The 23,053-nt window shown below is 53.0% G+C and overlaps 7 protein-coding genes across 7 annotated transcripts; 3 read left to right on the forward strand and 4 right to left on the reverse strand.

Annotated features, from left to right (window-relative positions):
- Positions 1-2,779: 2,779 nt before the first annotated feature.
- BX661DRAFT_195271 (uncharacterized protein) lies at positions 2,780-3,181 on the forward strand (the record flags this gene model as incomplete). The annotated part of the gene is made up of 1 exon (XM_051537928.1): positions 2,780-3,181. One exon carries the CDS (start codon positions 2,780-2,782, stop codon positions 3,179-3,181), a length of 402 nt encoding a protein of 133 aa, XP_051395043.1.
- A 408-nt stretch (positions 3,182-3,589) lies between these two features.
- On the reverse strand, positions 3,590-9,962 carry BX661DRAFT_195272 (chitin synthase-domain-containing protein; the record flags this gene model as incomplete). The annotated part of the gene is made up of 4 exons (XM_051537929.1): positions 3,590-4,759; positions 4,834-6,073; positions 6,103-9,363; positions 9,637-9,962. The coding sequence occupies 4 exons, from the start codon at positions 9,960-9,962 to the stop codon at positions 3,590-3,592; spliced, it is 5,997 nt and encodes a 1,998-aa protein (XP_051395044.1).
- A 1,331-nt stretch (positions 9,963-11,293) lies between these two features.
- BX661DRAFT_139253 (chitin synthase-domain-containing protein) lies at positions 11,294-16,533 on the reverse strand (the record flags this gene model as incomplete). Its single annotated transcript, XM_051532777.1, has 2 exons — positions 11,294-16,091; positions 16,220-16,533. Coding segments are annotated over 2 exons (5,112 nt in total), but the record flags the coding sequence as incomplete, so codon positions are not given.
- Positions 16,534-17,712: 1,179 nt separating this feature from the next.
- BX661DRAFT_195274 (uncharacterized protein) lies at positions 17,713-18,536 on the reverse strand (the record flags this gene model as incomplete). Its single annotated transcript, XM_051537930.1, has 2 exons — positions 17,713-18,457; positions 18,496-18,536. The coding sequence occupies 2 exons, from the start codon at positions 18,534-18,536 to the stop codon at positions 17,713-17,715; spliced, it is 786 nt and encodes a 261-aa protein (XP_051395046.1).
- A 278-nt stretch (positions 18,537-18,814) lies between these two features.
- BX661DRAFT_195275 (uncharacterized protein) lies at positions 18,815-19,594 on the reverse strand (the record flags this gene model as incomplete). The annotated part of the gene is made up of 1 exon (XM_051537931.1): positions 18,815-19,594. The coding sequence occupies one exon, from the start codon at positions 19,592-19,594 to the stop codon at positions 18,815-18,817; it is 780 nt and encodes a 259-aa protein (XP_051395047.1).
- A 573-nt stretch (positions 19,595-20,167) lies between these two features.
- On the forward strand, positions 20,168-20,560 carry BX661DRAFT_2885 (uncharacterized protein). The gene has a single exon (XM_051539034.1). It carries the CDS (start codon positions 20,257-20,259, stop codon positions 20,455-20,457), a length of 201 nt encoding a protein of 66 aa, XP_051395048.1. The 5' UTR covers positions 20,168-20,256; the 3' UTR covers positions 20,458-20,560.
- A 1,196-nt stretch (positions 20,561-21,756) lies between these two features.
- On the forward strand, positions 21,757-22,983 carry BX661DRAFT_138419 (major facilitator superfamily domain-containing protein; the record flags this gene model as incomplete). Its single annotated transcript, XM_051532719.1, has 1 exon — positions 21,757-22,983. One exon carries the CDS (start codon positions 21,757-21,759, stop codon positions 22,981-22,983), a length of 1,227 nt encoding a protein of 408 aa, XP_051395049.1.
- Positions 22,984-23,053: the final 70 nt, after the last annotated feature.

Consider the following 23,053-nt stretch of genomic DNA (forward strand, 5'->3'; position numbering starts at 1 on the left):
GAGCTGTACTACTGCACATTTGCCTCGCAGCATACTGCCGTGCTCACAGCAATGGTCATCTGGCTCGGCATGCTGTTTATCTGGCTGGGTGTCTCAGCATCAGAGTATTTTTCTCCCAATATCGGCACGCTCGCGGTGCTACTGCATCTCCCCGAAAGCCTGGCTGGCGTGACGCTGCTTGCGCTTGGAAATGGTGCACCGGATCTGTTTTCGACGTTCAGCGCTGTGCGTGCTGGAAGCGGCGCCCTTGCCATCGGGCAACTCGTTGGCAGTGCGTCGTTTATAGTCAGCGTGGTTGCAGGTGCCACGACCCTGATCGTGCCGCGGTACAAGGTGAATCGAATATCGTATTTGAGGGAGTTGGCGTTTTTCGTAGCGACCATATCCATAGTTGTGGTTATTGTTGTCACCGAAAGACTATCGCGTGGCCTGGCGCTCTGCATGGTCGGGCTGTACATTGCGTATGTGATCACGGTTGTGGCAACAACATACTATGAGGAGCTTGCGGCAGAAGAGCACCAGCAGATCTGCATCACACTCGACGCACCTGGCGAACCAATACCTGTGGAGTCCGGCGTGTCATTGCTCACGCAGTGCTACCCCCAATCATACGAGTCTCTTTTGATTGGCGGGGATGCTAGGCGGGCCAGGTCCTTTGGAAGCCGCAGCTTGGCACCTTTGTCCGAGAGCAGCGGGAGGCGACAGGCAATTGATGCCACCCGCGACGAACATTCCAATGAAGATGTGTGGGCGCCCTTCCTGCTCGAAGACAGATCCTTGTCTTCCAGGGCGCTGTACGAGTTTTTGCACCAACAACGAAAGTCGCTGCTGGCAGCGGCCGAGTGTAGTGACATTATTGGCGAGCTACGCGAGTCCCAGAGCTTCATTGATACCAGGGTTTGTTCCGGTTCTAATCTTGGCGCCAGTTTGGCTAATTCGGCGTGTGGGTCGGCTCAGAATGTGCTGGCTATGCACAATAAAGTTCGACCAATGTCGCCACCTTGGGATGAGAACTTGGCTTCTTGTTCAGAAGACTGCCCCGCTGGTGGCGCGCATTCAGGCTCGTCCGCGCTTTCGGAACATGCTGCCTTGAATTATCTTCAGATTGTGCATACTAGAGCTTTGCTACCCTCAGAACCCAGTCTCGCTCTAGATCCACCGCCAACTATAGGGCGGAGCACGCACAATTCCACATACCTGTCACCGACATCCTGTCAGCACACGTGTCCGTCGCCGACGTCTCAGCTTCAGCGACATGATTGTGGTCACTTGATAGCCCCATACTCAACTCTCGAAGCCTCGCCGACAGCCCAGAGTCAGAGCATGATTCCAACATTGGCCCTGGCCCATGCGTGTATACCAACACTTCGCTACTGGAAGGATGATGCTTCAATGCTCTAAAAGTATTTATTGTGTTTAGTGCTCTGCCAGTGTTCCTTCTGACGCTCACAGTACCAGTTATGCACGAGGCTCCCCCAACGCACCACGACAGCGCTTGCAACCATGTTCAGAGCACTTTATTCGCCAGAAGCAGCAACGAAGGCGAAGTTTTGCTCAGGCAAGAGCAGCAAAGTAATTACCAAACCATTTGTCCCGACCAACAGAATATACGACTATCACCAGCAATGAGCGCCGTACACCACAGCTGTTGCGTGGGGTTGGGTCAGACTTTGCTTGCAGAGGCCACCCAGCGGGCCGAAAGGGCGGTATCATTTGTGCGGTCGGTAGTAGCCGTGCTGTTTTTGTACGTTGCTTTGTATCTAGGCGGTTATCCCATCCACGAAGTCGGGCTACCCACTCAGTCATGCGTGGTGGCCGGCCTCAGTATGGCTTCGCTTCTTGGGAACTACCTCTGCCAGCGTCGTTTTCGCCCGCCATATTGGCTGCAGGTTACGCCCTGTTTTGTGGGGTTCTTTTGCGGTCTTGCATGGGTGTACATTGTCGCCGATGAGATGGTCTCAATTACGCAAGCTCTGGGAGTCATACTAGATCTGAGCGAAGAGATACTAGGACTGACCCTTGTTGGATTTGGCAACAGTCTCGGCGACCTTGTCACCAATCTGACTCTAGCGCGCATGGGATTCCCGATGATGGCAATAAGTGCCTGCTTTGGCGGCCCGATGCTGTGCATTCTTTTAGGCGTAGGCATGGCAGCATGCGGCACCATTTCAATGGGGGAGGTGGCGGCAGCGCATACTGGATACCCTTGACATCGCCGACTGTACTTGTCAGCGCTGCCTGCCTACTGTTTAACTCGGTGCTTTTTTTGGTGGTCGTACCGCGACAAAAATACCATATGACTCGTTCAGTTGGACTCGTAGCTCTGGCAGTCTACTTTGTCAGTATGGCCGTAAACATATATATTGAAAAGTAAAATACATAAACATTTTTTATGTCGCCAAAATTTTCAGTTTAAAGATTAACGAATATTCTAATTATTGGTAGTGGCAGTATATGGTGTAAGATTACTTTACAATATGACCAAATTTACCTGGGCAATACCGCTACTGTGTGCGAAAATTGCTTAAAACCCCGTCTTTGTTGCTACGGTAGCAGCACAGTTGGCCCTGTGAAACCACTATTGTCCAAAAGAGCAATACTAATGTTCCATTTGTAATGCTCAAACGCAAACATACGCGTATAAAAGCGGCATGGCTCGCTGCACAATACCACAGATACAAGCATCCAAAACATCTAACCATCTGGTCTTTAGTTTTCTTTTCATCTACCACTTCCAAACACACCCAATCATCTATTATTTCCACACTACCTGACAACAATGAAGTTCATTGCTACCATTGCCGCTACCATCCTCGCCGCGACGTCTGCCGTCTCTGCCCAGGCCAACTCTCCCCCCATGGGCGGTGCGTCTCCTCAGGGCGGCAACATGGGCCCTATGATGGGCGCTGAGGGCTCCGCTCACGCTGAGGCATTCAACGGCGCAGAATCCGCTGGTGGCCCCGCCGGTGCTCGCGGCAAGAGCATGTGGGCCTACCCCAACTACAGCGCATACACCGGCTATTCTCCCTACAGCGGCTATGGTGGCTACGGCAGCTACGGTGGATACGGCGGCTACGGCGGCTACGGCAACTACGGCAACTATGGCAGTTACGGTGGCTACGGCGGCTACGGCAACTACGGCGCCTACCCGCGCAACAGATACGTTGGCAGCTACTGGTAATTTCGAGTACTCTCGACTCGCCGTTTATCTGTAACCAGCGAGCACAGTAGCTAGCTGCTAGATGCGCCTGGATCGCTACAGTAGCTTGGGGTTTGCCAAACACATGCTTTTTATTCTTTTTATTCTTTTCACACGTGCTTGTTATTTCGGGCACATTATTATTAAGCGCGGTGGCTTCTTTTTTCAGGGCAATTTTGTTTTCATCCTGGCAAAAGATCCAATCAGCGTTTGTTTGAATTTAACACCAATATATACATATGCATATACATATACACACATACACAAATACATGAACATTATTTTTTGTAAATTGTAAATCTTATTAGCACAAATTTTTAAAAGTGAATAAGATGTATTGGGAAAAACTAGTTTTTTCCGCAAAGCGCAAAAGTAGAAGAAATAAGAGGTTTAGTTATTTTCAGCTTGGCGCTGCTCGAGCCCCTTAGAAATGCACTGGTTGATAAAGTTGCGACGTGCCTTCTCTTCTTCAGCAGAGATGCCAAAGTGGCCCATGATCTGTTGGCGCACCTGCTTTTTGGTGATGGTCATCAAGTCAGTCGTAGCAATGATTTCCCCAACGTGTCTGGCCAGCTGATCATCGGTAACGCCCGAGGGCCACTGCTGAACCTGCATTGCCTTCAAATCCCCAGGGGGGCTTGGTACAGTGGAATAATCCAAAATCGACTTGACGCCCGTGTCCATCGCTCCCATTTGGATAGCCGTCTGGTCAGTGCCAGATGCAAAGGTCGATGGACGATTGTACGCTGACATGGCAAACCCTTGCTGAGAGTGCATCGATGGGCTCCCGGGCACCGTCTGCATACCAGAATACGCCGTCGAAATACGTGGATCAGGCATGGGCATGCCTTGCTGGAAGTAAGAGCCGTCGCCAGCCTGACCCATGCGCGGATCCATAGGCGTGCTGGCAGCAGACATGCGCGCACTGTTAATAGTGGCCATATCATACGCGTTAAACTGCCCGTTGCCGCCGGACACGGGCTGGATGGGGGAGGAGCGGCCAGATGCCAGGTAGTCAAAGGTCGTGCCAGGGATGCCAGGCGCATTCACCGGAAGGTTGGTGTTAAGTGCCATGTTGTACCCGTACCCGTTGTCATAGTAGACTGAATTAGTACCCGCATACTCAGCCATTGATTGGGGCACGTTTCCAGTAGCAGAGCCAGGGCGGTTGATGAGAGCAGCAGCACCGCCAAATCGTGATCCGGTTTCCGAAATGTCGTACTGCGACTTGGAATTGTCCAGCATATCCTGTTCGTAGTCGGACCATTTGCGCATGGGAATAGATGACTTGTCAAACTTTTCGTTGTCAACAGTGTAGATATGCTTGCGGCCCGACTCGCCGACGACCATGCGCGTGTTGCCCCACGAGAAGTCGTCAAAGTGCCAGAACGAGTAGAGCGGGATGAAGAATGAGAATAGTGGAATGGCCAGAATGTATACAATCATCCAGCCGATGTGCTGCCACTGGCGCTTGAGAATGAAAATCAGCGCCTGCATGCCGTAAATGGCCGCCAGCAGGTACAGCGAGATGTAAGACGTGGTCGAGTCCGGGTTGGCAAGCTGGTAAATCAGTAGGCCAGGTAAATGATTGTAGCCGGCATGATGATGGTGGTGATAAGGTCGATGAACACGACGAAGCGCATCGAGAAGCAGCAGAAGCCGCACAGCTGCGGCAGGAACACCAGCTCGAATAGATTGTGCACGGTTGAATTAATCCAGCGGCGGCGCTGGGATAGCAGAACGTTGAGCTCCTCGGGCGCATTGGTAATGCACTTGGCTGCTGGGACAAACTTGTTCTTGTAATACGGGAAGTGCTTGAGCACAAGCGTGGTCAGGTACCGATCCTCGCCGAGATGCAGCAGGTTCTTCTCGTGAAGCGTTTCAACGCGGTTAGTCGAATAGTCGTCAATGATCTGGTTGGATATAAGCAGCGGTACGGGTGTACCCACGCTATCAGGAGTGCGCATACGGTACATACTAAAGCAACCTGGAAGACAAGTGACAGACCCAAACAGCGACTCGAAGGCCTTAGTCAGGTGGTGCGAGATAAAGTACTCGTACACCTGCATCATCGTGATCCATGAGCTCTTGGCGTTGGCCAGCATAGTCTCGCCGCAGATACCGATGATTTTAGTGTCGTTGTTCAGAGCGCCAATCAGGCGCGACAGCGAGTCTGAGAAAACCACAGTATCGGCGTCGATCATCAGCACAAATTCGTACAGCGCGGGGTTGACTCCAATGACATTCTTGACCTGGTGGAACATCTCCAGCTCAAGCGGCGTCATCGGCAGGTCAAAGAAGACCTTGTTGAAGAAATGCATCAACATGATCTGGGAGTCACGCTTGCCGCGATTGCCTGGGCGGTTGCGCTCGTGAGGCGTGCCAACCTTGGCCACGACTAGGTACGGGACGACGTGGCCCTTGAACTCGTACAGACCAGAGTATACCTTGGCCATGTTGTGCTCCTTGGATCCCTCACCGAGCGCAATGTAGCTCAGTGCCTCGGGCTCTTGGTCACTGCCAACACCAAGAATGTCAAGCACGATGCGCGGCGTCGGGCGGTCGTTGCCCGAGCCCATGATCATGCCGTCACACACAATGAACAACAGCTTGCGCTTGTCGTCGTACTTGAGCTCGGCAAGCGAATCAATGGTCTGTTTGAGAGACTCCTCACCCTCAGTGTAGCATGGCACATTACAGACGACAAAGTTGGTACCAGGCTCGGGGTCACGGCGAGAGCCGAACTGCAGAGCGGCGAGGAACTTGAAAAAGATGATGGACACTAGGGCAATTGTCGCAGCGAGCAGCAGGTAGTTGGCCGCATAGCATCTGGTCGACTTGCGCAGGTCAACCTTGCCCACGTAGAACGCGCCCCTCAGCACTGCGTGTGTATGGCCTTGGACTCAGGCTTATCTGCAAAGAACCGGTCCCACATATCTGTAATGTCCTTGCCGGGGTTCTGGTCAAACATGTCAAACACGTTGTCATCGAGGAACTTGCGAGTGCCCACGCTGTTGGTTGAGTTCTGGGTATCAGACACAAGGTACGGAACACCCATGTGGTTGATATACTCACTCAGGTCAAAAATTTGGTCATGAATGATGCACCGGCGGATGATCTGGCCCATTGCGTTTTTGGAGTTTCCGCTGCCCTCCAGCAGCAGCTCCTTGGGGTCGACGGCAATGTGGCCCTTGGCGTAGTTCTGGCGCATAATGCGCATCATGCGGAACTGGAAGTAGTTGTAACCCTTCTCTGTCGGGTGGCGCCACCAACGGTGGTCGTGGTAGTACGTTGGCGAGTAGAGTTCAGGCTTGGTCTGGAAGCTGAGACGCGGGTCCATGCCCTCGAATGGGCAAACAAATGACAGCTGGTAGGGGAACATACTAGACTGGTCACGGCCAACGTAGTTGTGGTCCATCAGGTACTTGAACTGGACGCCCATGTGGCTGTAGTCCTTGACGTCAAACACCTCGCCGCGGATGGCAACAAGAGCGTCATCAGCGGTGTTGTGCGAAGTGAGATCGGTGATCGAGTACACGTGTTGACGCGGGCAGAGGAGCATGCCTAAACCCACGATCCAGAAGATCACAACGCCACAGCTCCAAACGACGATCATGCACAAGGCTACCTTCTCGCGCCAAGCCATTCGCTGGTCGCGGCGCTTGATCCGCCCGCACCACCGCAAGAACACCGACGGGATCATCCACGTACAAAGCCATGTGAAAGCAACCCATGCCTTGCGAGCCGATGTTTCGGGGATCTCGGGCTCGTCCTCTGGCTCGTCCTGCGCCGCTATCGCCATCATGCTCTTCTTGGTGGTCTCCGGGTCGCCGGCCGAGAGTGGCAGGGTTTCCTCGTAGCCGGCATTAAAGTCGCGCTCGCTGGCGACTTCTGAAATGCCGTCGCGGTTGCCCATCCCCTGGTATCCGTCATCGTCGGAGTAATATGAGCGTGCGTCGGCTCCAGCGCCAAACATGCGGCCCTTGAGCGCGCGCATCTGCTGCGCGGCACCACTCATGCCCGTGTCCGAGCTTGAGTTGTGGCCCAGCGGCTGTGCGTTGAGCATAAGGTTAGCCTCTGACTGGTCGCCGAAGCTGGTGGCACACGTATCGGTAATGTCGCCGTAGCCCAGCTCGCCAAACTGTTGTGCATCCTTGTTCTGCTTGTGGCCCGTGCGCTGGTCACTCATCTCCATGCGCTCCATGCCGCGGATCGGGTCGTCGATGCGCCGCCAGGTCTTGAAATTGACAAACACCTTGGCCCGACCGAGCGCCATCTCCGCGTCGGAAAGCTGCAGCGCCTTCTTGAGCGCGGCGCACTTTGCAAAATCGTCGACCAGCGCCGGCCCGTCGGCCACGTACTCATTAATGACAAGCTTGTAGCGCTGACAAAAGTCCGACATACTGAGAACTGCCGAGAACTCCGCTGCTTTGCGCTTGATGATGTTGTCCAAGTCGAATTGGCCGATTTGCGCTTGGATGCGACGAATATCGGTAGCCCGTGCGCGGCCCTGCTCGTTTGGCTTAATACACAGCACAAACCAGGTCAGGGTGTCATCCAGAGTCATGACCATCTCGTTGAGCGCGCGCTGAAACTGGGTGGCCACGCAGTCGACCTTGGCAAACCGCGACGTAGCGCCTCTGGTTTTAGGCCTCATCATCGACGGCGAGCGCGTGGGTACAGAGGGAGCTTGTGCCTGGACCACAGCTTTTTCATCCTTGGGGTGTACCTCGGTAGCCAGGGTCTTGTTCGAGAACAGGCCAGCGACAAATCCGTTGTCCGTGCCGGGGTTCTCCGCCGTACCGTCGCCGCGGAACACAGCGACAAAGTCAGAGCTGAGCTGATCGAGGTTCTTCTCGACAAAGTCGTCAATGCTGTAGCTGACATCGCCCCAGAAATGCGACACAGTAAAGCTGTTCATCTCGTTCTTGCTGTCGCTCGACGAGTAGAACTGGTTGGCCTCGCCAGACCTGTGGTCATGCTGGCGGTTGAACGCCTTGAGCAGCTGGTTGCCGGCCTCGCGCTCGGACAGGTTAGGGTTGAACTCGCGCTGCGCCGACGCGTCCTTCTTCTTGCCTCCCTTGTCAATCTGCAGGTACTCAGCCGCCTGGCGGTCCATGGTGGAAAACAGACCCGACTTGGGCTTCATGAACAGGTCTAGACACTGCGAGCGGTTGGCAAACTCGACGACTGGTACGATGTCGGTGATGCCCTCGGCGATGTACTCGTTGCTGCCGGCCTCGAACATCTGGTGGAACAAAAAGTGGTGCAGGCGCTCGTTGGCGTAGTTTCTGCACAGCTGCTCATAGCCGCTCTGGCGTGCCGTGTACCATCCCGGGAAGTCGACCATGCTGATAAAGCTGCTATTGTCTGCGTCGTCCCTGCACAGCTTGGAGTTGAGGAACTCGACCAGCCAGTTGAACAGAAGAGAGTACAGGGAGCGCGCGAGGTCGTCGCGGCGCGCCGCTGCGCCCTTGCCATCGAGGTAGACCGTGAACTTGTCGCTGCCCACTTGTTTGGTCTGGATGGTCAGAAGTGACAGAAGGGTGTCTACAGGAATGCCGAGCATTTCACTGACGTGGATCGCTACGTCCTGGTTGCGCACAGTGGCAGCACTCTCCTCGCTCTGCTTCTGGTGCTGGAACTGCAGGTTCCCCAATGCAAGGATTGACGCCAGCACAGTAAATATGTGGCGGCGGTACTTTTGGCCCAGGCCGATGCTGCCCATGGCGGTGACCAGCTCCTGGAACCGCTCCGAGTCGCTGAATCCGGTGATGCGCTGGACCGTGCCCGGGCGGTGCAGATAGTCAAATGATGCCTGTGTGATCCCATACTCGGAGCGCTCCTCGGTGGCAGCGCCGTTGGTCAGATAGTAAAACACGTGAAAGCTGCGCTCGCCCTGGGGCACATGTGTTACGCGGGCCTTTTCCAACAGGTACGTGAGTGTTTTGGTGCCAACAGTGCGTCCGCGTTGGTCGAACTGGAGTTCGATATACGAGCCCATGCGCGAGCCGTTGTTGTGGACGGCCGTCTTTGCGTGCGAAAACGCCTCAAGCACAATATCGGCATTCTGGATACGCGAGTACAGGCGCGTGTCCTTCTTGGAGTGAGCACGGATCACTGAAAAAAAGCGCGTCACCAGGCGACGCTGCTCTGTTTTTCCGCTCCCCGAAGCGCCGCTATATGTTGGGGAAAAAGAAGGAAAAAACCAAAGCGAGAGTGGAGAGCATTGAGCAGGGGAATGCATGATAGGCGGAAAAGCAAAATGTTAGCACTTGTGCATGCTTGCCGTTTATTTTTTGTTGTCGAAATGTCAAAGGCGCAATGTATTGTCCTTTTGCGACAATATGCAAAAAACAGACAGACACACAGACATACGGACATTCAACCATACAGACAGGCAGTGTGCGGGGAAACAAAAATGGAAGAACACTTACATGAAACTGATGCTCTGGCTGAGGCCAGTGCGGCGCATATGAAGATACGCTTGCTCAGCCACCTTGAAGATGTGCGGCGGCAAGGGCTGGCGGCTGGCAGAGGTGTCGCGGTAGTCGTCTGCATATTGCAACGCGACCTGGTCGGAGGAGCTCTCCTGGCTCTCGTTGGGGTTGAAGGCTACCAAGAGGCGGTCGCCAATGTTGGTGTATGGCTGAGAGTGCGGGCGCTGCTCATAGCGGTCGACAAGGGTGCCGACGACCTCATCGTTGGTGAGTACAGACGCATTTTGGAGCAGGCTCAGATCATCGTTGTCCTGGACCTGCATGGTTGAGACACAAGTAGGCGCAGTTGCGGGGAGGAAAACGGAGTCCAAACAATAGGAAATAAATAGGGTTGATATTTGGGTTGATTGTGTGCCCTTGTTTCCGACAAAAGCAGGTACTGCGCTGGGTTTGGTGAGATGTGTGTGGCGCTGTGGGTGTATTCCAGCTGCCTGGGCCCAAACGACAAAAAAAGTATATAGAGTTGAGTGGCTTTTTAAAAAAAGATGAATGAAAGGATATCAGCAAAGTGGCAATAACACTAGACAAAACAAAATAAAATGGCCAAAATAAAGACAAAAAAGCAATGGCGCCCAGAAGAAAAGCGTCGCTGAGAAAGAGAAATTCTTGCTTTCTCTCTCTCAGTTGCGCGCAACAATAAACCGCGCATCATCTAATTTTCTCTTATTTTTACTCCTCTTTGCTGCGTTTTCAATGACAGTCAGGGCAAATTTTTTGTTTGTCATCTCCAAAATAAGAGGAGTGGTGATCGACCGAGTGTTTGGGCATACAATTGGCTGATATTTTTGGATTTTCTTGTTTTTTTCTTAAACTGTATGCCAAAAGCGCATTTTTTGTTTTGTGTGCAAAATAAAATTTAACGAAAAAATATTTAAATAAAATTGAAATAAAAATAAAAATAGAGATGTTGATGTAGACACTGCTGTTGACGCTGCTGTTGGCGCTGCTGTTGGCGCTGATGTTGATGCGGATAAATTTAAAGACGTTCGTTGAGCACCTCGTCAATGCACAGGTTGATGAACGACTTGCGCGCATTGAGCTCGTCCTGGTCCATGCTGCAGTCCTGGCCGACTTGCTGGCGCACCTGCTTTTTCGTGACGAGCATGAGATCCACGGTGCCGATGATGCGCCGCACCGACTGCATGAGCACCTCATTAGGCATTCCAGACGGATACTGAACAAGAGCGCTCTCTGCACCAAGCACCATGGGCGCCGCTGCGTATGCATTGACATTATCATTGCCATTGCCATTGGGTATTCCCAGAAGCTGCTGCTGTTGGGGCATCATATGCATTGGCATTTGCATGGGCATGTGGTGCTCGGACATGTACTGGGCATTAGCAAGGCCCATCCCTGGCAATGAAGTGTCGCCGACCATTTCGCCGCCAACCATGCTCATGGCGATGTTTACGTGCGGATTGTTGGTGATCTGCATGTTTGTGCCGCCGTGGTGGTGGTAGTACCCGTAGTTGTTGGCACCGAAAACAGAGCCTGCCACCGAGCCCGGTCGGGGCTGCCCATAGTACATGCTCGCGCGGCTGCTCATCTCGCTGCGCGCATCGTCCAACCGCGCCTTGTCCGGGCCGCTGTACATGATCTCCTCCTCATAATCCTCCCACTTGCGCAGTGGAATAGACTTGGGATCAAACACCTCCAGCTCAGCAACAAAGCGGGTCTTCTTGCCATCGCCGACGACCATGCGCGTGGTTCCCCACGAAAAGTCGTCAAAGTGCCAGAACGCGTAGAGCGGGATGAAGAATGAGAATACGGGCATTGCCAAGAGATACACAATCATCCAGCCGATGTGCTGCCACTGGCGCTTGAACACAAAAAGCAGCGCCTGCAGACCATAGACGGCTGCCAGCAAGTATACTGAGACAAGAGGCGTGTCAGAAGTACTGACAACTAGCTGGTAGATCAGGTAGCCCAGGTAAACCACCGTAGCAGGCATGACGATGGTCGAGACAAGGTCGATGAACACGACAAAGCGCATCGAGAAGCAGCAAAATCCACAGAGGCGCGGCAGAAACACCAATTCCAAAAGATTGTGCACGGTCGAGTTGATCCAGCGGCGGCGCTGGGACAGCAGAACTTGCCAGGTGTCTGGGGCGTTGGTCCGGCACTGCGCATCAGAGGTGAACTTCATTTTGTAGTACGGGTGGTGCTTGAGCATTAGCGTGGTCAGATACCGATCCTCGCCAAGATGCAGCAGGTTCTTCTTGTGCAATGTGTCGACGTTGTTTTCAGCGTAATCCTTTACTGTGTTGTTTGACACAAGCAGTGGATAGTTGGACTCGGGCGCTCGGATGCGATACATGCAGAAGCAACCTGGAAGGCAAGTGACAGACCCAAACAGAGACTCAAAAGCCTTGCTGAGATGATGTGAGATATAGTACTCGTACACTTGAATCATTGTGATCCACGTGTCCTTCTCATTTGCCAGCTGCGTCTCGCCGCATATTCCCATCAGCTTCGAGTCATGCAGCATGCATGACACCATGCGGTTGAGCGAGTCAGGGAAGACGTAGGTGTCAGCGTCGACCATCATAATGAACTCATAGAACGCGGGGTTGACTCCAATGACGTTCTTCATCTGGTGGTAGATTTCGAGCTCAAGCGGCGTCATCGGCAAATTGAAATGAACCTTGTTGAAAAAGCTCATCAGGATGATCTGCGAGTCACGCTTGCCGCGATTGCCCTGGCGAGTGCGCTCCCGGGGGGTGCCGACCTTGACAACAACAATGTACGGGACGACGTGGCCGGCAGCCTCAAAGAGGCCAGAGTAAACCTTGCCCATGTTGTGCTGCCTCATTCCCTCGCCGAGAGACAGGAAGCTCAGGGGTTCAGGGTCGATATCCGGGTCAGCGCCAAGAATGTCGAGTACGATGCGTGGCGTCGGGCGGTCATTGCCCGAGCCCATGATCATACCGTCGCAAATGACAAACAGCAGCTTGCGCTTGTCGTCGTAGTGCAGCGTGGCCAGAGACTCGAGTGTTGAGCGCAGCCCCTCGTCGCCCTCGGTGTAGCACGGCACATTGCAGATAATAAACTTGTCGTGCTCCTCAGGCTCGCGGCGACTACCTAGCTGGAGAGCCGCAAGGAACTTGAAGAAAATAATGCTCGTCAGTGCGATGGAGCTGGCTAGAAGCACATAGTTGGCAAAGTAGCACTGGAATGACTTGCGCTTGTCTACAACGCCGGCGTAGAACGCGCCTCTGAGGCACTGGTAGTGCAAGCGACGAGCCGTCGGGCGCTTTGCAAAGTAGCGATTCCACTTGTCGGTGATGTCCTGGCCCGGATGCATTTGGAACAGGTTGTGCACGCCGTCATCTAAGAACATGCGTGATCCAGTTTCATTGCTGCGACCGTCAGGTGCAATGACAAATGGCGCACCACGACGCTGGATGTACTCGCTCAAGTCAAACAGCTCGTTGTTAATAATTGACCAGTACCGGCGCATGCCGTTGGGTAGGCCGATGCCCTTGCCCTCCATCTCAATACGCTGCGGCTCAGTAGCAATCTTGCCACGTGAGTAGTTCTCGCGCATAATGCGCATCATGCGGTACTGGTAGTAGTTGTAGCCACCCTCAACCATCTCCGGGTGGCGCCAAAACCGGTGGTCATGCAGCCACGTGTCCGTGTATGGTTCAGGCTTGGGTGACAGCGCCAAGCGCGGATCCAGGCCAGGGAAGGGGCAGACAAACGACAGCTGCAAAGGGAACTTGTCGCTCATGTCGCTACCAGGGTAGTTGTTGTCGACAAGGTATTTGTTGTTGATGCCCATGTGATTGAATCCCTGGATGTCAAACACCTCGCCACGAATGTTGATCAGGGCGTCATCGGCAGTGTTGTGACCGCGCATCTCCTCGATAGTATGCACGTGCTGCTTGGGGCAAATGAGCATGCCAAGAACAGCAATCCAGAAGATAATCACGCAGCAGCAGAAGAAGATCAGCGCGCAAAGCGCGACCTTTTCACGCCACGCGATGCGCTGGTCCTGGCGCTTGAGCTTGCCACACCATGAGAGGAGTGGCGACGGAACCCACCATGTCAGCAGCCACACAATAATCATCCAGTACCGCCTCGAGCGCGTCAGCTTTTTAGACGAGTCATCCTCCTCCTCGATCAGATGGCCCTCATCCGGGCCTTCCTTAGGATCACCGCCCTTGCTGCCCCCGGCCTTGCTGGTACGGCCGTCAGACTGCGCATCATCGATTGTCTTCTCTTCGTCACCGATCGAGGGGATTCCACCATTCGACCGGGTGTCGATATTGCTGAGGTGCATGTGCAACTGGTGCCCCTGCAAAGCAGCGCTGTACTCAAAAAGACTGGCAATATCGGCTTCCTCCATGGCCTCGCTGTCGGGGAAAATCTCGACTTCGTCGTCCTCGTAGACCGACTGCAGGTCCTCAGCGGCCACTAAACCGGCGTTCTCCTCTTTGATGCCGCACACAAGCAGGCGCTCGCGCTCTCTCAGCGGGTCTTCGAGCTGGCGCCAGGCAAAAAAGCTCAAGAATACCTTCTTCTTTCCGATGGCCATGTCGATGTCGTCCCAGCCCATGGCGCGGCGCAAGGCCTGGCAGCGCTCAATTGAGCTGGACTTTTCCTTTGTGCGTACGTACTTCTTGATGGCCACATTATAGCGGGTCGTGAGGTCGCCATGCAGCAGCGAGGCAATAAACTCGGCATTCTTGCCGCGCGCAATGTCGACGATGCCATAGGCAGCCAGCTGGCGCTGAACGTGCTCCTTGTCCCAGGTGCGCGGCTCCTGATGGTCGTTGGGGTTGATGCAGTGAACAAACCAAGGGAGGGTCTCGTCGAGCGCTGAAATCAGCTGGGTCAGCGCGCGTTGGTACTGGGACACGACGCAAGTGATCTTGCGTTTTTTCTGCGGGCGCGGGTGGCTGGTGAACGGCGAGCGTGCCGGCATCATCGACTGCTGGGCGTCAATGATGGCGCTCTCCAAGCGCGGGTGGCCCTCAACGATTATTCCGCGGTCGTCAAACATGCGCGCGACAAACGGGTTAATCGTTGCCGGCGAGTCACTAGCAGACATTCCGCGGAACAGGGTGTAAAAATCAACACCCAGGTAGTCTGTATTGCGGTCGGCAAACTGGTCAATTGAATAGTTGACCTGGCGGGCAAAGTGGCGGATGCCAAACTCGCCTTGGCGCTTCAAATTGGCGTACCAGGGCTCAACGTCAGACTTGCCCTTGCTGGACGCTTGCTGGGCCTCGTTGAAGAGCTTTATCAGCTTGGAGTCACCCTCTTGGCCAATCTTTGCGCTGCTGTCCTTATCCTTCTTTGTGACCTTGGTAAACTTGTCCATGACAAACAGCAGGCCCGTGCCCGACTTCATGAACAGATCAAGGCATCCCGTGTTGTCCTTGTGTGCAACCGAGTTCAGAATGTGGTCGATGCTCTCGGAGACATACTCCTCGCTGCCAACATCGAATACGTGGTGGTTCATAAAGTGATGAATGCGCTCGTTAGCGTAGTTGTGGATGAACTGCTCAAAGTGGTTGCGCTTCTGGCTTTGGAACCCCGGAAGATCGAGAAGGCCGATGTGGCTGTTGTACACGCCCTGGTCGCAGCCCAGCGTGCTGTTGATCTTTTCAACCAGCCAGCCAAAGAGAAGGGAATAAAGGTGGCGCGCTAGCGCATCGCAGCGCGCGCGGGATCCCTGCGCGTCCAGGTACACAGTGCACAGCTCCCGCCCAATCATGCGTGTGTGGTAGGTCACCGCCTGCTGCAGGCTGCCCGGATCCACGCCCAAAAGCAGAGCGATATGCTCCAGGAGCTCGACATTCTTGACGTAGGCAGCTTCGACAATAGTAGTATCCTTCTGGTCTTCCAGCTGCAGATTTCCAAGCTCAAGAATAGCCGCCAGGACCTGGAAAATGCACTCCTGGTACTTTTCGCGGAGCCCCAGCGAGTGCATTGCCATACGCAGGTCCTGGAACTGGGACGAATCATCAACGCCTGGCAGGCGCTGGATGGTGCCTGGCCGGTTGAGGTACTCATAGTTGCCCTGGGTCAGCCCAAATACTGAACGCTCGTCCGACTGCGCGCCGTGGACGAGATAGTGGAAAATATGGTAGTTGCGCTCGTTGTCGGGTACGTGGGTGACGCGGTTGCGGTCAAGCATGTAATCGCAGTACTTGGCTCCCGCAATGCGGCCGAGCTCGTCAAACTGGAGCTCCGTGTACATGCCGACACGCGATGCATTGGCGTGGCTGGTTGTCTTGGCGTTGCCAAAGGCCTCCAGGATGATCTCGGCCTCGACGATTTTGTCGAAAATCTGCGTGTCGCGTCTGGCATGCGGACGGAGGAACGACAGCATGCGCACAGCAAGTCGCTTGGCCTCTGACTTTCCTGTACCAGTCTCGCCCCTATATTAAAAAGTACACATTTTCACAATATTAAATATTAAATATTAAATATTAGTACGCATTTATACAGCTCAAGTGCAGATATTTATATATGTGCATGTGTAAACAGTTGTTGTTATTTTACTTACGAAAAAACCAGCGATTGGTTTAGTCCAGTCTGCCGCATGTGCAAGTAGGCGTTGGCTGCCATGGCAAAGACGTGGGGCGACACTCCCTTGCGCTTTCCGGAAGTGTTGCGATAGTCCTCGGCATAGACAGCCGCGACAGAGTCGCTCTGGGACTCGAGCGCCTCGTAGGGGTTGATGGAGATAAGGAAGCGACTTCCCAAATGGGTAAAAGTCTGCGGCTCAGAGCCCGCAGTAAATCTGGCCTCAAGCTTGTTCGCAAGCTCGCTTGACGACAACGACACGCCATCGTTGCAGCGTGCTATGTCGTCACTCATAGTTGCATCCATTTTCAAGCTACGCAGGATTGGGCGTATAAAAATGCGTAACTATCTGTTTGGCACTAATAAAGTTGTTTAATTTGAAATGTGTTTGTGAAGGGCGTGCAATGATGGTAGCAATAAAAGTTTATATAGGCGAATCCAATGAAAGTGTGGTTTTTTTTAATAAAACGGGATATATGCAATTATTTTGGATAATGAACGCAACGTGTAAACAGAAAGGAAAAGAGAAAGCCAGAGAAAACCAAAAACCAAAAAGCAAAGTCAATTTGGTTGGCACACTCGTTCAATATACACAAGCCAGCCGTGGTGTTTTGAATATCGGTTTGAACATTCATCAATATGTAAAGGCGGGGTATTCATAAACAACTATACTAAATTGTAAAATTTTGGCTGGTAGTGTGGCCGCATTTTTTCAAGGTTTCAAACAAAATCCCGCAAATATTCGGGGGTTTAAGTATTACAATTGGTTATTTTCTCAATAGCTGTACTTCCATACACGTTCCGCATGTGTGCATGCAATATGTCTTAAATGCTCTTTATGTTATAAAATAAATCGGCAAGATCAATTTTGTTGACACTGCCGCTATTCCCCAGATGAATGGCATGGATGACAAATAAACATGCTTCAAATGAATCCAGCCAAGCAGGGCGCAGGTTGGTTTGGCACAAATTCGCACCTCCACCTTCTTACTCCACACATGCACGAAGTAAAGTTTATTTAATATAATGACTATGCTTTTAAAGTGTGGGGGCGAGTATAAATATAAAAAATCAGTAGCTTGAGATGATTGTACTGCTTCTCCACCGGATGTGTGCGTGTATGGTGCCAATACTGGCTGGGATGTTTGGAGTGGCGCTAATCGCGGGATGGCGCGATGTGGGGGAAGTGTTTTAAAAGAATGTGGGCAATAAAATGCGCAAAACCTAATAGGCATGCTGAGCAAAAGTGTGGCTGTTGGAAGAAATCACAATTCATTTTGCTCATGGAATGTTGAGCTACAAAAATGCAACATGGTGGACATCTGGAAGCCCCATGTCAAAACAAACGTGTGGCCATGTTATCTGCATGACACACTGGCAGAAATAAAAGGAAACAGGAATATTATTAAAATGTTCTAAGAAAATGTTGATACAAGCAGCCTGAACTGGCAGCGGTGATGTTAAATATCCCGATTAGGACCCAACTATTGTTATTTGAGGAGTGACAGTATGCGCGGTCATGTTTATATCACCAGCTTGAACCAAATCAGCGTCGGCCTTCAAATCACCCTCCGGAATGGTCACAGCAGGAGGTGGCATGTACTCGGTCGCCTTGGCAAAATCTTCGGAAGATCCAGTGCGCGTCGGGCCATTTAATGGGCTGGAGATTTTGACTTTAGAAAGGTTGGTGTCAGACTCCTCTGCTTCTGTCTCTGTCTCCGCCTCTGCTTCTGCTTCTGCTTCTGCTTCTGCTTCTGCTTCTGCTTCTGCTTCTACCTCCACATCGGTGGTTCCGGAGCTACTGTGCGAGTGTTGTATATTTATAGAAGCGGCTGCAGGATCTGCCGATGTCCGCATCGATAATAATGATGTCGTAACCTCGGCGAGCTCCATTTCGGCGGCATACTCCGCTGCAGCAGCCATCTTTGCAACCGAAATGGTCCTTGTTGGCTGTTTCGCCTCAATGTTCGGTGATAAAGCTTGAATTGAGCTGCTCTTGCTCGCCCTCGACAGCCTTCTGAGCGCGTACAGGCTGCTGCTGTTGCTCTCTTTGCTGGAAATTGTCGCCGATGTGCTTTTCCGCGACAGTCGCCTGGAAATGTTGATTCTGGGGCTATTGCTTGCGCTTTGTAGCGACATATCCCTTTTCTTCTGTGACAGGTTAATCTGGGCTGTTCCGCGGGCAATGTCGCGGTTTCCCTCGAGGATAAGCGTCGGGCTTGCGAGCACTTGGCCAAAAGTGTACTAAAGATTGACGGGTGGATAGAGGCGTGGAAAGTGCCCGTGAAAAGCGACATTGGTGTTAGTCAAATGGTTGGGTGGCAATCAAACGAGCCAATGGTGGCCTGAAGATAAACAATAACATGGCCTGTTTTTATGCTTCATGTTTCTTATTCGGACCAAGTTTGCGGGAGCGGAAATTGACGACCAAAATAGAATCCCCAAAACTTTGTGGCAATGGCTGAAGGAAAACCCACGCACAGGCTATCCGACGTCCAAAAACAAAAATATAGTGTTTTCAATTACTGCAGTGACACCTGCAAGGTTTGGACAGGCAGTAAAGTAACAGCAGCATTTAGCGCAAGAACGGCGAAAGAAATGTTACCTTTAGTTTTCCGCTCAACATTCGGGCCCAGCCGCGCACTTTGCTCGGCCGAACAACGACTAGTGCCTTCTTTTTGCGCGAATACTCGGTGTAGTCGACGTCAGATGTAATGATTGACAGGCGGCATGACATGCTAGAGAGTGTGTTGAGGCTGTGCGGCCGCTGGCGAGGGATGTAGCTGTCAAGAGTGTGCGGATACGGCAGGCACTTGGTGCTGCTGGTCGATTTGTCAACCAAGTTCATGAGCGTGGGCTCGCTGTAGTCTCTGCGCAGCAAGGGCGATGAATGTTTGGTTGGCAAGGGGGGAAGTGGCGGTGTGCCTGGCGGGTATACCGGGCGCCACGTAGAGTAGTTGTTAGTGTTGTCGGCGTCGGCATCATCTTTCAAATCGCTGTCAGTGGCGTCTACAACCCGGCGCAGCGTGGAGGGGACTCGTGGCGCGCTTTTCATAATGAGCGACTTACGGTTGGCTGTGTGCGGGCCAAGGCTGGATCGCGGCGACCGTTGCTGGTGACTTTGGTCAGCGTCGATCGTTGCGTTGCTGGCAGTTACTAGTTCTTGATGAGTGATTTGCGCGGTTGGTGCGGATGGCGCAGTGTCTGCTGATATTGGCTCCGTTTCGATGGGCGTTGGCTGCGCGGGTGTGCTTGAGATAATGGGCTGGTCAACCGTGTTGGCGGTCTCATTGTTGACAGGTATGTGGACATGTGCTTCGTCCTGAGTTACAACAGCTGGTTCGAGCAGCGACATGGCTGGGAGGGCGCACCAATCGGCGTGTGGTCCTTTAAAAACTTTGATAGTGCTGTAATAGAACAATTCCAACTATCTTAGTAAATCGGCAAGTGGCAATATAGTATTGCTGGGTAAATTATGCTCAATGATTGCTAAGGAGACAATAGCTCGGGCTATTGAGGAGTACTATTTAAGCACAGCAAACGTAGCTTGAGATGCTGAATAAAATATATTAAAAATGCTAGATAGTCACTACCGTGAACTGGAAATGCTGTGGAATATTATGAACAAGATCAAGAGGCAAAGCAAAAGAAGGCAAACGAAGAAGAAAAATAATAACCAAGCGTTGGGCAAAAGCAAAAGCAAAAGTGAGGAGAGAACCAGAGCCCGTACACACGCAAACGACGGGATAATGTTGGCACACAAAATGACGAAATGGAAAGAATATAAGGCATTGCGAGAATGCGCCTTGGGTAAATAAAAAGGATGGTAGCAGCAGCATCGACAGCGCTAACCGGGTTGCGACTATGGCAGTGGTTCAGCTATGGAGAAGGCGGCAGTAGCACTTGCTTGTTTTGGCGGATGGTGCAACGAGTGCGGCATAGCGCACGCTGATGAAATAGAGGGCGGATTTTCGCTTCCCCCGCATTTACCCAGCCTCACAGCGGTTTTTCGTGCTCATGGCGCACATTCTCGCTACGCATCCCGTGTTTTCGGCAGCATCCGCAGGGTGGATAAATTGCCCTTCCTTGGCCATTTTCGTCGTCATTAGGCCAGAAATAGCCTGGCATTTTTTGCCTCATGCCTTGTGCTTTGTAATAACACAGAGGACGTGCTATTTTAAGGCTCATTTCGGATGGGGCTTCGATGCGCCCTCATAATTCTGTTGAGCATTCAAAACAGCGCTAATTTGTTTTGCATTATTTTGGCGTCGGCAAAATTTCTTGCTTTAGTGGTGCTGCGGTCCAAAACTCTCCAAAGCTCTCTAAAACTCTCCTGAAACCTTGATTTCTGGAAGAAAGCTAAAAATGCTGCTGGAAAGCAAAACACAGAACCAGATTAAAACGGAATAGCCGAAAAATATAAAATGCATGCTCGTGCTGTGCGGGCCATCCCCATTTATTTTGCTGTTCTGAGAAGCGGTGAGCAGTCAGATCCGATCGATAGCGGTGTTTGTGAGTGGGCGAACGGGCTGGACTGGCTAATCAATCACACATACCCAAATAAAAACGAACACGATTGCGCCTCATGCGTGTGCTGCACCCTAGCCACTGGGCGTGTCGCGTGCCATGATGAAAGCAAAAAAGGGATCGTCGGACGCTGCCAACAGCAGTTGCACCGTGTCAGCACCAGTGCATAGTCTGACATGGAATTTTGAGTAACTGGCCACTGCTCGCAAGTCAGTATCTGGGATGTACGGCACAATCAATCCCCTGTCGTCTATTTTTTCTCGACAAGTGTCAAAATGTGAGCACAGTAGCTACCAGAGCAAATAGGTATATCAACACTGGCATGCCTTTCCCATCTTTCCTCTTCCCACATTGCACATTGCACATTGCACATTGCACACAATGCGCCGCTTCGATGCTGTATTGCCAATAGCCGCCATTGTTCGGGGTGGCAATAGTTGCGATATAAATCTATCCTCTGCAGCGTTGCGACGAACAATTGAAATGTGTGCTACGGCTTTTCGAAATAAAAGCCACCCATCCAGCCACCAATTTTGCCCAAGGTCGCCTTATTCCAACCCAGCATTTCTGCGACCGCACATTTGACGGCGGCGCCTGGCACCATCTCGGCGTGTTCCAGCAGGCTTTCTTGTTGGCCACCTTTTCTACATTTATTCATATTGTTTTAACATTCGATATATTTACCGTGCGGTATAGGCTGCACTCGACATTGCGGCCCACCTACACTCTCAACTGCACAGCACACACCACGCTTCGCTTGCCATGAGGGATATATGGAGCCCCACAGCCGCAAAGGCAGAAAGTACCGATGCGGACGCATTCGACATAATGGCTCCAGCAGCACAGCCTAGAGCACAGCTAGACAAAGAAAAGGCAGCTACCATTGATGTATACGGAAGCAAATATACAGAGTTCAAGCCAGCACAAATCGCCGACGGCGACGGCGCGGACGGCGGGTTAGATATCATCCGGTTCGTGGTCGAGGCCGACATGCGCGCGCAGGAGGCAACGGACAAGCCGGCCGACGGCGCGTACGCGTGGATGGTGATTTTCGCGTGCCTGATCTCGCTGATGCTATCAATCGGAATCAACGACGCATATGGCGTCTACCAGCAGCACTACCAGCTCAACGAGTTCCCGGACGAGACGGCGACGCTGATATCGTGGATCGGTACGGTGCAGTTCCTGGTCATGTGCTTTTGCGGCATTTTCTCTGGGTTCCTGTGCGAGCACTTCGACACGCGCGTACTCAATAGCATCGGCGCACTGATTATGGGCGCGGCGCTCATCGGCGGGTCGTACTGTACGAGCATCGGCGGGCTGATGGCCACGCAGGGGCTGCTCTACGGGCTGGGCGCGTCGTTCCCGTTCGTGGCCGGCACGTCGATCCCGTCGCAGTGGTTTACGCGGCGGCGTGGGCTGGCGACCGGCATTGCGCTGGCCGGCAGCGGCATCGGCGGCATGTGGATGGTCTCAGCGACGCAGGCAATGATCGACACGCACGGGCGGCCGTGGGCAATGCGCGTCACAGGCGGCGTGGCGATGGCGGCTGTGCTGGCCGTCAGCCCGTGGATGCGCGTACGGCTGGTGCCGGCCAGGACCGAGCACATTATCGACTGGGCGCTGCTGCGCGACGCGCGCTTCAATGTGTTTCTAGCGGCTGTAGTTTTTGTCGTGGCTGCGTATTTCGGGCCGTTCTACCAGATGCCATCGTACAGCGTCGTGGTTCTGCACAAGTCGCAGACCTGGGGCTCCAACATGGACACTCTGATGAACGGTATCAGCGTCGTCGGGCGGCTGGCCGCAGGCTTCCTGGCCGACAGCGTCGGGCCACTTAACCTGTTGATTGCCAACACCGTGTTGGCCGTGGTCAGCCTGATGGCGCTGTGGGTGCCGTTCGACTCGGTCGGCACGCTGTTTGCGGTCGACATCCTGTTCGGCTTTGCCATCGGCGGTATGGTGTCGGTGATCCCGGTCGTGGCCGCGCAGGTGTTTGGGCTGGCGCGGCTGCCGTCGATCATCGGGCTGCTGTTTGTCGGCTACGTTGCCGGCGGGCTGCTGGGCGTGCCGCCGATGAGCGCGCTTCTGGACAACGTCGGGCACCGCACCGACTACACAAGCTCGATCTGGTACATGTCTGTGCTGCCCCTGTGCGCGCTGGTGCTGCTGGTGGTGATGCGGCTGCTGATAACGCGGCAGTGGATGGTCAAGATTTAGGATTTGAATTCTAGGCTTAAATTTATATATATGCATATATGCATGCATGCATCGTGGGTACGGCTGGCGC

Source organism: Kickxella alabastrina (genome assembly GCF_025024165.1).
Source record: "Kickxella alabastrina strain RSA 675 chromosome Unknown BX661scaffold_1, whole genome shotgun sequence".
NCBI lineage: Eukaryota > Fungi > Kickxellomycota > Kickxellomycetes > Kickxellales > Kickxellaceae > Kickxella > Kickxella alabastrina.